Source organism: Carex rostrata, chromosome 21 (genome assembly GCF_964058835.1).
Source record: "Carex rostrata chromosome 21, lpCarRost1.2, whole genome shotgun sequence".
Classification (NCBI taxonomy): Eukaryota; Viridiplantae; Streptophyta; class Magnoliopsida; order Poales; family Cyperaceae; genus Carex; species Carex rostrata.
Window position 1 is genome coordinate 7,759,228 of NC_135938.1, and position 14,641 is coordinate 7,773,868.

A 14,641-nucleotide genomic window follows, 5' to 3' on the forward strand; every position below is an offset into this window, starting at 1 on the left:
AACCCCTGGTTACCAGTTGATTTGGTCTCAATTAATGAACCAGCATGCAATTAATGAAGCTAGTTTCCGTGGCATTTGCTGTGTGACTATCTGTGTACGGATTTCAATGGTCTAATTCTAGTTTCAGAAAAATTATAATAACACTTCTAATTCCGAAAAATTATAATAACAGAAAAAGATATTTTTTAATGTTATTGTGGTAGCTATGGAAGAGGACCAAGTATTGTGTAACAACATGGATAGCCACACCATATATAATACAAACTATCAATACGCGGCCACTCGGTATTGCAAGCTTGAAGCGGTTAAAGGCGAAAATTTCTATTGAGATTCCGTTTAAATTTAAAAAATAAAAAGGAAGTTAACCAAAACATATATATGCACACTTATGAGCATTTGTGTGATGCGCAAGCTATCGGAATTCGGGTGAAACATTATGTTTACATTTCAAAACTTTTTCACACAATGTTATTATTATTTTTATTGGATTTTTACTGTGATTTTTGTTAATTAAGTTTTTCTTTAGTTATGTAATTAATTTGAAACTTTTGCAATGAAAATTATGATAAGAAGACCCCACATGAAGATCACCCGTACAGTGAGTTTTATTAGCATGAAAAATTCTAAATCACACAGCTTTTTGTTAGATCATAAGTGTTTTCTAATGAATTAATGTTTGCATATATAGCTCAATTAGCGACGAGTTAGGCTAATATGACATTGGTGTTATTTCAAATTAAATAACACCACATCGTAAACCGTTAGATCTGCTTTAATATTCGTACAAAATAAAGTGTTTGAACAGTAAAAGCAGATTGTACGAATATTAAAGCAGATCTAACGGTTTACGATGTGGTGTTATTTAGTTTGAAATAACACCAATGTCATATTAGCCTAACTCATTAGCGACTTGTTCTTTCCTTTCTCTTCAGATCTGTCGTCTGTCGTTTGATGAATATTATAATTAATAATTATTGTTATTTTTTAATTTTTATCAGAATGAGAAAAAAAAATACAAACGATAATTAGTCATTATATAGCAAACACGAAAAACATATGGAATGTAAGACATTCAATTTTATATTCAGCTGCTAGTATTTATTAGTTTAATGTTTTTTAATCACTGCTGATATATATCAATCTCCCATCAAAATGTACGAACTTTAAAAAACAGTTGTTCCTTTTTTTTTTCTTTTTTGTGTGCTACACATGACACGGCTACTTCATGCCAAAGGTCTTCTTAACATCAAATCCAATAGGTTTAGTAATTAGAAAAATTTTAAAAGCTGAAAAGTATACTATTCTAAAAGAAAATTTGGAGCATTATTTTCCAGAAAATTTTGACCCCATATGATTAAGTTCAGATGCACGAGATGTGCTCAATAAAAAAAAAAAAAGTTGTCGTCAATTGCATACATAGAAACACAACGCAGGCAACAGTAAATGGTCCGAACAGGGCTGGCTCTGGTGCTGGACAGCCAGGGCAACCGCCCAGCCCCAAGATTCAATGGGGCCCTCAAAAAAAAAATTTGTATATATTAAATAAATAAAATTTTATAGCTCAAACTTTGAATATATAAAGGATCCAAACTTTTCTATAAATAGGTATGATCTATTGGCATATTAATAAATAAAATTGTATATATGTGCTTGTCGAACGACGGGATACCGTCAAGCGATTAATCGGTATGCTGCCGATTAATCAGAATTATGCGGACAATTTAATTTAACTTAATTCTATATTATAACATGACACTACGCTTAACAATACACACACTTGACATTTGTAAGTACCATATTTATTTAATGAAAAAATAAATTTGAGAACTAATCGTTTTCAAATACTAATAATATATTATTTGAAAGACATGAAACATTCTAACATAAAATCACTAAATTTAGTTTGTAATAACAACTTAATTTAATATATGAACATGCTATACTTATTAAAAAAATTACATCAGTAAATAAGAAAAATATATGGTATATAAATAATAGATGAATTAATCAATTAATTCAAATTAAGTAAGAAAATATATATATAAAAAAAATTGAATGTATAGCAAAGCACAAATAAAACTGCAATATATGATTTATGAAAATTATTATCACACAGTCACATAAAAAAATTGAAAATAAATAGTCACTAAAATAAATGAAAACAAATGAGAATAAATGAAAATAAACGGACGATCAAACGGGAATAAACAGAATAATTGAGAATAATAGAGAATAATTGGCCGATTAATCGGTAAAATTCACTAATAGACCTCCGATAAGTGTATTTATAACAGTTTGAAAGCCTGTTATTATGATACAGACTCTAAGTAATGAATAAAAATGAATTATGTGTGAAAGCCTGTTATTTATATCTTTTTGTTGTATTTTTCAATTCATCTTGTTCTTCATGTTAAATTATTAGCTACTATTGATATATATATATAGAGAGAGAGATGGGCTATGGTACATTGCAATGTATAGTTTTTTTTGTACATTAGACTATAAATCACGTGATTCAAAGTCCAAATAACCGATCCAAACCGTTCATCTTGTTGTCCATATTAATATGTGTTTGGAGACCAAATTTTACATAGATAAATAATATATGTTATATTTTTTTTTGTAATTATCTTTTATTAAATTACATATTGTTTGTTATTTATTTAAAGAACTTCATATGTGAAAAAAACAAGCCAACAAATTTAAGTTGAATTGCGTAGATACTAATGTCATATCTATATTTGCATCAATTACTTAAAGCATAATTAATTAAAAATTACCACATTTAATTAGAAATTAAACTGAAAAGTTCAATGTAGAATTAGCAATTAGCGGATGAAAATCGATAACTTTGTCAAAGTGCGAATTAAAAAGTGATATTTTTTTAAAAACGCTTAAATTTTTATTTTAGTTTTATATAAATTGATGTGTTAATATTTGAAAATTATTCACATTACTATATTTTTTTACAAACTCTTGATACTAAATAAAACAAATTAAAATATAATAATATTTAAATGTGCATAAAAGATAATTGAGCCCTCCGCAAGTCCGCATTCATCAACACGGAGTTGATCCACATTGTTAGGACTGGAACAAAAGATAATTGAGCCCTCCTCATGCGCGAATCTTAACAATGATGGACGGTTGGGATTGGAACAAAAGGTTCCTGTTATTCCCAAGGAATAACAGGAGATTTATTTCCAACTTTTACTTGTCCTCTCTTCTCAGTTTCACCGCTCTGACCACCGCCGCCGAGAGGGAACTAGAGGCGCACATCTCCTCCTTGATCTCCGACCTCTTCTCCGTTAGAAACGACTCATTTCACAACTGAGTTTAGAAAAGGTAATAGATTTTCTAAAAACCTCGTTTGTTGAGCTAAAAATGGAGGGATCCATTGGGGAATCAAGCAAATCTGATGATCAGAGCAATTCAAAAGGTAATGGATTTTCTATTGAAATTTATTTAATTTTAGAGAGTTAGTTATTTGGGATCTGGTTGACAGCACGAAATTCCATACCATTACTGTACCAGTTTTGTGCCTGTACCTAATGCTCTTTTTTTTTTTTTTGATGTTAAACCTAATGCTCATAACTACACCATTTGGGTATATGTCCAAATATATCTTTTAAGCACCATGAATGTATGGTTATCAGAGGCTGCACCTTCTTATTACCAAAGCTGAAAAGACACTGACTAATGCATCCATTTGCGGAGGATTTGCATAAGAGGTTTTATATTGAATTATATATATATAGTTAGTTATTCCAGATCTGGCTGACAGCATCGAATTTCTGTACCATTACTGTACCAGTTTTATGCCAGTACTCTAATGCTCTTGACTTCACTATTTGGGTATATGTCCAAATGCATTTTTTTTTTAGCACCATGAATGTAGTTCTCTTCGGTTATTTTGGTTCAGGCACTGTACCAGCTTGTAACCAGAACTGAAAACACACTGTCTAATGCATCCATTTGTAGACGATTTGCGTAAGAAAATTACTGAAACAAACAAAATTTATTTGTGACCTATCAGTAACTCTATTATGTAACTTATCATCCTTTTTTCGTAGTTAATACTGGTGAAGATAATCCTGAAGTAGAAATATGGGGTGATGACTCTGATGAAGACTTGAATCATGGATCAAACCTAAGCCGAGAATGGAATTGGAGGCACAATCGCTTTCACACGGTATTTTGACAAATAATTTTTGATAGCCTTTTCTTTTTAAAGTTTAAAGTTGTTTTCCATATTTGTCAATAGCAACCACTATCTCTCTTACGTGGACTACTTGTATTCGTATCTATGTGTAAACTGATATGATGATTTAAGTCAAGCCGGCCTTATTTAAGTTTGCATGTACCCTATTTCAAGTGATTTGATTATAAATGAAAATTTTTAAAGTTATATTTTCCACTTCACCTTGATTTAACAGTTGATTGTTAGTTGGTGATATTCAAAACATTTTACTACGGTTCAAAACTTCAAATTTCACTATATCATAATTTATTGGGTGCGACTTTGCAAAAAACTTCTTCTTAAGTAACTAAGGAACCCATTTTTGTAAAGAGCGCAGCACTATATTTTCAGCATTTAAGTAACTATATTTCTGATGTTTCATTTATTCATTTATTTATTTATTTATATATTTTGTTTCCAGAAGTAATATAATTGAGGTTTTAACCTGATTTCAGATGGGTTATCGGGAGGGAATAACTGAAGGAAAGGAGGCTTCGGCACAAGAGGGCTTTACTGTTGGCTTTAGGCAATCTGTTCGAGTTGGCAAAAAGTGGGGTCTTGTCAGGGGAATTACTAGGTATATTTTAATTTTTAAGCAATTAAAAATAGACGGTTCTCTCTCTCTTCTGTTATTTTATATTTAGGATTAAGCAAAAGGAGCAGTACCATTTGGCCCGTTCGGCAAATGCATACAATAGTGGTTTGACTGCATATTTCCATTCCAATTTCACTTTTTCTCTATTCCATCCAATTATACTCACGTTCGGCTACTATTCCATTCCTTTTCCATATTCCTCATGTGCCGAACAGGCCCATTGTTATAAGATTGAGCTGTAAATATGCCATTTTTTATGGTGGTGGTAGGGGGTGGGGGTTGGGGGTTGGGGGGGTGGTATCATGCAGAAGGTGAGTGCAATTTGCAAAGAGACCCAATGTCAGATCTGTTAGCAAGATAGAGATCTTATTTTTTAAATATATGCAAATAGATCCCTTCTTTAGTTTGATTAGGTGAAAAGGTCTATTCTGTTAAATATTGGCATCTTGCGCAGGTTACTCTAGTAGTAGTATCTAAATCTGGCACCCCTCCATTTGCTTTTAAAATCCAAATTAAGCAAAAGTCAACCAAAGAGCAACTTTTTGTTGGCTTGCGACTGTTGTAGTGGTTTAAAGGCAATTTAATTAAGCTAAGTTGAGAACTATCAACGCTAATCTAATTGACCTTTTATTACTTGAGAACTTTTGTTTTAACAGTAGGGTGTTATTTGCTAATATCTAAAAGGGTGTCTGTTGCACTAGCGAGAAACGTAGGGGTTCAATGTCATCTTTGAAAAATGCAAAATAGTGGATTTAATTTGCAGAAAAGCCCTCTCAAATACGGTTGTTTGTGTTCCTTTGTTATGTATCGAAGTGTGAGTTTAAGTCGATTGTTACCAAATTAACAATTGTTCCTAATTTTCAACTCGTAACTGTTGTTTTTTTCCCCCTAATTTCACAGTGCAGTAGCATCCCTTCCAGAGAGTTCAGCCGAGAAATTGATACCTAATATTGAGATTAGAGAGAGGCTAAAAGAAATACAGAAGGCTGTCCAAGCTATTTCAAGTGACAATGCGCTAAGAATTTATCATGAAACCATTCAAAAAAGGAATTATAAGGATTCTAACGATCATTCTGAAGAGATATTTTGTTCAAAGGTGGATTCATCGTCAAACAAATTAGAGAGTCACTATAAGGAATTAAATCAACTTTTGCGTGATAACCCCGAGATTAAAGTAGGTGAGAAATTAGGGATTGGAGATGATTAAATGAAGAATCACATACCCAGGAAGAACATAGTTTTGTTTTCTGTGTTTGAGATCAAATAGGTCACATGTATCATGTGAGAATCATGCAACTATGTTGCTTATGTAATGTAAATTTATTTTGGTATTCTTTGTTTTGAGTTGTAAGCTTTCTATTTTTTTTTTATCAAAGCTTAATTAATTGCTGAATTTTGTAGTAGCTTGGTCTTTGTTGATTTAGTAATTTTGTCTTTTGATATCATGCTATCAATCTCACAGTTGATTGAGCTTCTTACCTTCAACCAAGCTCATATGATTTTATTTTTCATATTCCATCATATTTGATTGAACAGTTTTGTTTCTAACTATGAAAATTTATGAAATTATTATATGCAAGCCGAACTGTAGTTTTCTAATGGTTCATCTTTCATTTTCGTCAAATTCAGCCACAATTTGGCCTCAAGGTGGGTCATTAACTCATTGTTTTTTTTTTCCTTTTTAGTGTTTATCCTTTTGCATTGTTGTCACCTGTTAGTTGAGTTTGGGTAAACGTTTTGGATTATACAAGAAACCAATTTTGGATTCTAGCCACTTTGCTTGGTATTATCTAGTGTCTATATTTTTATATAATTTCATGACACGCATGAAATACTTAGGAGTTCGAGATGTAGCTTTCCCTTAAATTTAATATAAGTTTGAAAGAGACTGCTTTGGGAACGGTGTGACTATAGATAAGCTATATACTTATAGAGCCTATAAGTCAATTGCCATAGTGCCTCCTTTTAATTTAATGTCTAAGATTCTGCTTCGGTTTTAGCTTCTTCACATATCTTTGTCACACTCTTTGTTTTAAATGTTTTCAAATGATATACTTTTTAATTATTATTTAAAAAGAATTTTCAAAATAGATACAACTTTTTATAAATTAAATGTCCTAGAAGGATCACAATATTTTCTAAATTACATAGAAGTGACTTTTGAACCGGAATCAATAACTCATAATCTAAGCATTTTTATTTTTTTTCAATAATACATACAGAAATATATTAATTTTTCTTACAGCCGCAAAAAATCCGACCTGAAAAATATTGATCCGGGTTATTTGTTACAGTCTTTCTAATAAATCAAATTATATTGTATTCCATCTATTTTCAAAGAAATATATCCAACATATTTCAATACAAAAATAAAAAATAAAAATAAATTTCTGTTTTATAAAAAAAAAAATTAGAATTAAAATTCCAGCCCGTGGAAAATTTCCACGGGTGGGGTATTTTTAAAATTGTTGCTAAACTTTGGTTATTATTATTAAAATAATTTTTTACTGGGGTAAAAATAAAAATGTCGGCCATTCATATCACTAAAAATATAGAGATATAAACAGAAAAAAATGCCCATTTTCACATAGGTTGAGATTAATATATTAAATCCACTTGTACGAATCTCAATGCAGATAGGACATCTTAAATCGGATAATGGATGGATAATTCGATGTCCGTTGGAAAATCCCCGCTCATAAAAATAAACGCTGTTTCTAGTTTTTCTTTTTTTTTTATAACCTAACTTCAAAATAATTTTTTTCAATGTCCTTTTTTTAAGTATAATTTGCAACATGTCATAACTACACATATAACACATCCTTGAAACAAGACTTGAACACAATTCTCTCTCAAGAGAGAATACATAACAGACAAAATTTTCACATATAATGTAAGATATGCATAATTTTTTTTATAGAAGGGATAATAATTCAATTCATCTCACCTTACCATCATTAAATTACATGACATGTATTTACATTATCAATAAGCCTGAACTAGTTGTTATTCCACTAAGCTCTCTCTTTTCCCGTGCTGGTACCTGGCACTAAAACCGCAGCTACCAATTGGGTTATTTATTTGTAGATCAGTGTCAGGCATTAGCTGCAACACAAAAAGAAACAAAAAAAGCTGGTCAGAATTCCACAAGGAGATGATATTTTTTTAACTAAACAAAGATCAATAGCAAAGGTATGGGATAAATAGTATTGAACTTTAGATGCCATAATAAACATAAACTCAAAAGATATGCTATTAAAATATTTGGATGCACCACAAATATGATAACATATACCATGCTTTAATTAAAAGGTAAGAGTTCTTTGGCAATTTTGGCTATATAACTTCATACAATATCTTAGTCAGAGATACCTCTGCATTTTCACCTTTTAGCACTTCATGAAATCTAGTGAATTTCAGAAAGGTCTAGATGCAAAATAAAATGGAAACTTAAAATGATGGTTCACCTTTTTCAAATATATTTGCTTAAATAGATTTATGGACTATAAATCCATAATTTTCCATCACATCACATAAAACTGGATTTATTTTCCTTTTCATTTATATTGATATCTTTTAAAAAAACTATAAACTAGATCGAAGAGTTTGTATCAAAAGGTGGTATACCTCTAAGTAGAACAACATATCAACTACAAGTTACGCGCCCTCCTGGTACTGGTACAACCTTCTCAAAAGCCGCAACCAACAGCTCAACCTTCTTCTTTCTTGCCGGTGCCAGTTGATTAACCGCCCTTCGAAGCGCATAATCAAGCAAATATTCCTCAGCATTCTTCCTGTCATCCATCATCTGGTGCCTCAGATCAACCTTCTCAGATTCCGGATCAGGTTCGGCCGGTAAGAACCGTGGAGCCCTTGGGTTGAACCCCCTCATGTATTCATCTTCACCACTCATCGGCCGCCTCCTGACTATGATCAGCCTGTTCTTCTGCTCACATGTGGGGTCGAAGGAGTAGTCTTCTCCCTCTATGCGCATTTCACTGAACGCACCACAGAGTTGATCGATTTGAGAAGTCTCCGTAACAACTGCTTCCTCTTTTGGTTGACAAGGTTCGGGTTCTTCACTTTCACGGTCCATCTCACTTTCGGCGCAAGTGTGATTCTCATCTGCTTGTAATTGACTATCTTCTTCTATTCTCATAGCAATTACCTCCTCTTGCGGCTCTTTTGGGTTGGTTTGTTCTTCGCTTGCATGATCTGATTCAGTTTCGGATATCTCGGTTTCCTCCTCCCGGTGGTTTTCTTCCTCCTTTTGTTCTACAACACAATCGGGTGTTTCGACTTCTATTATTTTGCCATCTTCTTCTTCATCTTCTTTTTCTTGACTACTATTTTCTAAAACTTGGGTTGCAATTTCATTTTCTGAGAAATCGGATGTTTCCATTTCAGAGAGTTTCTCCTCCTCTCCCGTTTCAGGAACCACCTCATCCAAATCTACAATGAAATCTAACTTTTGATCACTGATATTCTCTAAAAGGTGGCTTGGAATTTCTTTGTCTGAGGAATCTAATGGTTCAATTTCTGGGAGTTCATCGTCTTTCCTTTCGGGAACCACCTCAGACTCCATACAATTACCTCTCTCCTCCAAATCGACTGTGGAATTTAATTTTACATCCTCTTTGGCATCTTCAATTTCTTCCTCTCCGGTACCACTCCCCATTTGATTCTGAATTTCACTCTCTGGGGCAACACTGAGATGCATCTCTTCAACAACTGATTCAGCTTTCAGCTCAAATGATTGGTCATGCGATTGATTGGACCCACCGTCAGTGCGCTCGGAGGAGAAACTCTCGCTGTCAGAGAAAACATCTTCATCCTCCATGAAATCCAGATCAAATTCTTTAAAACTTTCAAATTTGTTACAGTTCTCATAAAAAACAACAGGATTTTCCTCTCCAGCCTCTTCTACTACTAGATCAGAAACTTTCTCGCCAATCGTGCATACCTCCTGATCACAATTCACATACTCAACAAGTTTTACTGTGGCATCCATCTCTTCTACTGAAAAATCACTTTTCAGGTCTGACGCTGTTGATACCACCTCATCTGTTTTCGTTGGATCAATTATTTTCTCCTTAGTACTAGCATAAACCTCAACAATGAAATCATTCACCACCTCTTGGATCAAAGGGGAGACTTCCTTCTCGCTCCGCTTGGGTTCCCTTTTTCTAAAAGGAGAGAACCCTTTGAGCTTCATGCTCTGTTGGGTCTTGATCAATTTCCTTTTGGATGCTAAGAAGCTCTTTAATGGAGGCATCGGCTCATGCACATGACCGTTTAGTGAACAATAGGTATAGGGGCAAACCCGTACCGCCGAATTACCGGCTGATTCGGTACCACCTGGGTTTAAATCCAGAAATTTGGGGAATTTTGAATCTTTCAGTGTTGATGAGCATGTTGCTCTGTTTAAGTTCAGTTTTTGAAACAGAACTTTGCTTTTATTTCTCTTCAAAAAAGGGGTTAAGGCTTTTCTCTTGGAGGTTACTGAAGGTGGAGAAGAAGAGCTCTTTGGGTTAGATTTTCTACTTGAATTAGTGATAGATGGGGAGTTACGGTGAGTTACCTGCAACTGATCTTTCTCTTTCCTTGCATCTGAGCTACTTGTGGGTTTCATGTAATTTGGTAAATACTTCATCGTTCTATTCTTGGTATTATCCGTGGAAGCTGTTTCTTTGCTTGTGGTTATGGTGCTCTCATGGAGATCAAAAGAGTGTGGCTTTGGTTTTGAAACTTGTTTGGTTTTGGATTTGAGCTTTGTGGGTTCTTTTCTTTGTACCATGGTTGAAGGAAAGAAACTTTAGAAGGTAAGATAGCAGAGAGGAGATATTGTACTTGAAATTTGGTTTTGATTTGGTTTGGTTTGGTTTTGCTTGGTTTGGAAGGGGAAGGGAAGGCAGCTAGGAAGGACTAGTTTGAAAGGAGGTGGTGAGAGAAAAGCCAAAGGAAAAGAAAAAAAAAAAAAAAAAAGGAAAAGAAAACGAAACTTAGGAAAAGAAATAGATATTCTTTCAGATTTTTGGATTTTAGAGTGGATGGACGGCTGAGGTGGGTCATCTTTTTCCTGGACAAGTAGGATTGCGCATGGACATATAATTTGAACATTTTTGGATTCTCTGTGGTCAAGAAAAATATGTCAAGTTTGTGTGAGTATAATATTTGTAAAGGAAAAGGGTCCGATCAAATTCGATTCGATGATAAGTGTTTGATCTGTATCAAAATTTATGGGTGAGATTTAATTTCACATGAAGGATTTTGAAATAAATTGCTTTTACAAATTTTGAAGGGCCTCGAACGATTTTAATTAAACATTGGATTGAATTTGGTCATGTGCCGATTGGACACCCAATTCCATTTGTAAATCATGTTAAATTTTTGTGCATGATGAAAATTTTCTTCTATATTAGTAGTTTATTTTTATTAATTATAAACAAATATATGAACCGAAAGACAGATTCTGTGTCATCTTGAAAATATTTGCAGGGAATTCGTACGAATTCAATAATATTTAGTTTTTGTTCTTTTTTTAGCATAGCAATTTTAGACATTTTTTATCAATTAAAAATAAGTGTCACTATTTATGGATGTTTTTAAAAATTATATAAAAAAATTTGAACATTTGTATTATATTTTTATTTAATATTGGATTTTTTTTTTTTTAAAAAGATCGGGTGCATGTCATGGTTAGTGTCTCAGGGTTAAACATAGTAAAAAACTAAAAATTATGTTCATTGTACTTGCATTGAATAAAAATTATCCTCAGAAATATCTAAGTGAATCTAATATGAAAGTTATTATTTGTTTTATATGCTCATATCTTAGGAACCTCATCATGACCACAAATTTATGATGATTCAAAATTAAATCCAAACAAGGTATGGAATCTTAGAATTCTCTTTTTTTTAATAAAATAATTATTTGTTTAAAATACAAAGAAATGGTTTATAATAATTTGCATGACGATCCATTGTTTCTATTTTTCATTTGAAAAAACCATTTTGTATTATTTGTGAAAAAACATGAATTGTGATCATTAACGTATCAAAAACATGAGCATTAGATTTTGTTTCCTATTTATGATTTGATAGGATCATTTACAATTTTAATTATGATAATCTTGATAGCACAGTTCAAATGTAACTCCAAAAATGATTTAAAACTAATCAAGGTTCTAAATAGCGATTATAGCGGCATAGCGGAGAGGAAAAAAAAAAAAGCTATTGCGAATAGCGTAGCTATAGCGGAAGCTATTGCACATAGTGATTTTCCCTTTTCAAACTTTATATTCTATATTTCTACTAACTATCAACATAATCAATATTAGAGAATTGATGTAACAACTAAATGACAACTAATCTAAGTCTATATTTTTTATCAATTACGCAAATAAAAAGGAAAAAAAATCTAAAAAGTAACATTATTTAATAGTTTATACTTCATGGTATTACATATTATAATAGACAAATAGCAATTAATTTTATAAGGTAAATGAAGTCAATATACATATTTAAACATTTTATAATTATAATAATAATCAAAATCAGCTTTCAATTGAAACGAACGATAATAATTTTACAAATGAAAACTATAAAAAGAGTAATCAAAATGAAGAATTAGTATTTGAATATTTATCGATATAGAATGATAGAATAAATCACAAATAAAAATAGAAGCATATGGTTTGGTTTAGTATACTTATCGTAGAAGACCGTGTAGTATTAGAAATAAGAATAGAAGTACAGAAGTTCATATAAATTGCCAAAAAAAAATCATGTAGCATAGCAGTAGCTATAGCGGGTCTCATATAGCGGTAATAGCGGTCAGCTATTATAGCTATAGCGGTCGTAGCTGAGTTAGCGCAATTTTATCTCATAACTTAGCATTTATGGTCCGGAAAAGCTATAGCGTAGCTATTTAGAACCCTGAAACTAATAGATAGACTTAGTAGTATAGCTATGTTGTTTCATTTATAGATTGCTACAATTTTTTTTATCTAATTTGTGTATAGTTCATCAAATATCATTTTATGTAGATTGTAGATCACTACAAACTTTAAAATGTGCATCAAATGATATATTTATATGTTGCGGTTTATATGTGACTAGCAAGAAAAACCGACGTGAATACATTGACATCTTAGTGTTTCACATTTAATAGAAAATGTACATATTAAATGTTGAGAGTTTTTTTTTTAATTTTCCTATCATTTAAAATCTTTCAATAACTCTTGTCAAATAAAGATTGTCAATCTTTAAGAATACATAGTAACTTGTTATATTAAACGGTTAGCAAAAACTTTTCAAAAGCTATTTAAGAATTATAGTGAAATTAGAAGACAAGAAGATAAAGAAAAATCAAATGAGTTACAAAATTAAAAAGGTTGTTTTTCTCTAAAAATGGAAAAGCCACAAATATATGGCCACATAAAATCGACCGTTACTCAGGCGAAGTTGATGCTGACTAGGTGGCAGCCATTTCATGGATTAATATTTGATCTGTTTTACCTTAATGGGACCTTAATGGATGGTGCTTTAGACGAGATGCTGACCCTTTTTTTCATCTGGGACCCACACATCAGGTCTAACATTTTGCTTTATGTCATGTTTTCTTCAAAGAGATAATTGCGTCGTGTCGTGTGAGAACTCTAAATTGGAGCACTTTGGAGTTTGAATCTTCATTTAATTATGAGTATGGGGAAGGTGCTCGTGCTACATCATAAAATTATGAACCATGTGATAGTAACAAAATTTGTGCATTAGTTTTCAAATTGTTGGTTTTAGTATTCATTTTCCAATAAAGAACAGAGTATTTTCGAATTAACTTTACCCTTTGTTGAATTATTTTGGAATTGTAAATTTTATATGGTACTAGCAAACAAGCAATCTGAATTATTCATTGTAATTTAAATACTAAAATATAATTGGAAAATATATCACAAAAATTTGAAAACACTATCACATACAATTAGTTGAAGATATTTTGAACTCTGTCCGAAACAAATTCGATTGAGTGATCTAATTAATGAGGTAAATTCTGGAATGCATCCAACTATTCAAGTTTTATGTACATTTTATCTTAAATAGATTTAATGCTAAAATTTAAAATTGAAATGTTTGGTAGCTTTCTTTTTTCTTTTTTTATCCAAGAAGGATTTTATAATATAGAAAGAAATTGTTAGCATTCAATATATAGATCTGTTGAAAAAAAATGTGATAGAATTTTAGTTTTCTGTTTTTAGAAAATTAACGGCTATTATTATTAATGTATACTAAGACATAATGCATACAAAAGCATCAGGCATCTTTTATTCTCTCTTCACATGTTAGGATCAATAAATTCAATTTCACGAAATATTGAGAACTAGTCTTTAATTTAGTGACAAAATATAATATTTTGAAAAGAGAAATGTTCTGGTACCCCGAGCCATCAAAACCCGAGCTCGTCCCCGAACTGGTTTAACTGGGTTTAACTGTCCGCTAATAACGAAAATTTATTAATTTGCCATTAATTAACGCATCGATGTTTTAACGCATTTCTATTTTACATTGATTGCTTTAAATGTTAGCTTTGCACGGTTTTGTCTTGTGCTTTAATTTCGTGGACAGTCTGTTAGGAGGAGTTGTAATAACTAATCCCCGAGCTAGTCCCCCAGCTTATTAACAGTCATGTAATCATTAATTAACTACTTACTTGAACGTACTTTAAAGTACAATTTAAACCCAGTTAACTCGAGGACGCGATGGGGGATTGGTTCTAATTTTAATTATGCAAATTAATAGCTTTTGATATTT

The 14,641-nt window shown here is 31.9% G+C and overlaps 2 protein-coding genes across 2 annotated transcripts; one reads left to right on the plus strand and one right to left on the minus strand.

Moving 5' to 3' along the window:
* Positions 1 to 3,182: 3,182 nt before the first annotated feature.
* LOC144573597 (uncharacterized) lies at positions 3,183 to 6,280 on the plus strand. Its single transcript, XM_078323382.1, has 4 exons — positions 3,183 to 3,439; positions 4,074 to 4,192; positions 4,696 to 4,817; positions 5,736 to 6,280. Exons 1-4 carry the CDS (start codon positions 3,385 to 3,387, stop codon positions 6,040 to 6,042), a joined length of 603 nt encoding a protein of 200 aa, XP_078179508.1. The 5' UTR covers positions 3,183 to 3,384; the 3' UTR covers positions 6,043 to 6,280.
* Positions 6,281 to 7,729: 1,449 nt separating this feature from the next.
* Positions 7,730 to 10,794, minus strand: LOC144573179 (uncharacterized). The gene is made up of 2 exons (XM_078322886.1): positions 8,463 to 10,794; positions 7,730 to 7,940 (listed from the first exon to the last, which is right to left on the minus strand). The coding sequence occupies exon 1, from the start codon at positions 10,630 to 10,632 to the stop codon at positions 8,482 to 8,484; it is 2,151 nt and encodes a 716-aa protein (XP_078179012.1). The 5' UTR covers positions 10,633 to 10,794; the 3' UTR covers positions 7,730 to 7,940; positions 8,463 to 8,481.
* Between the last annotated feature and the right edge of the window lie 3,847 nt (positions 10,795 to 14,641).

Excerpts from the sequence above, each read along its gene's own strand:
- LOC144573597 (XM_078323382.1), top strand. The coding sequence starts at position 3,385 with ATGGAGGGATCCATTGGGGAATCAAGCAAATCTGATGATCAGAGCAAT. Across the intron at positions 3,440-4,073 it reads TGATCAGAGCAATTCAAAAG|TTAATACTGGTGAAGATAAT; the intron begins GTAATGGATTTT and ends CTTTTTTCGTAG. Across the intron at positions 4,818-5,735 it reads CTTGTCAGGGGAATTACTAG|TGCAGTAGCATCCCTTCCAG; the intron begins GTATATTTTAAT and ends CTAATTTCACAG.
- LOC144573179 (XM_078322886.1), bottom strand. The coding sequence starts at position 10,632 with ATGGTACAAAGAAAAGAACCCACAAAGCTCAAATCCAAAACCAAACAA.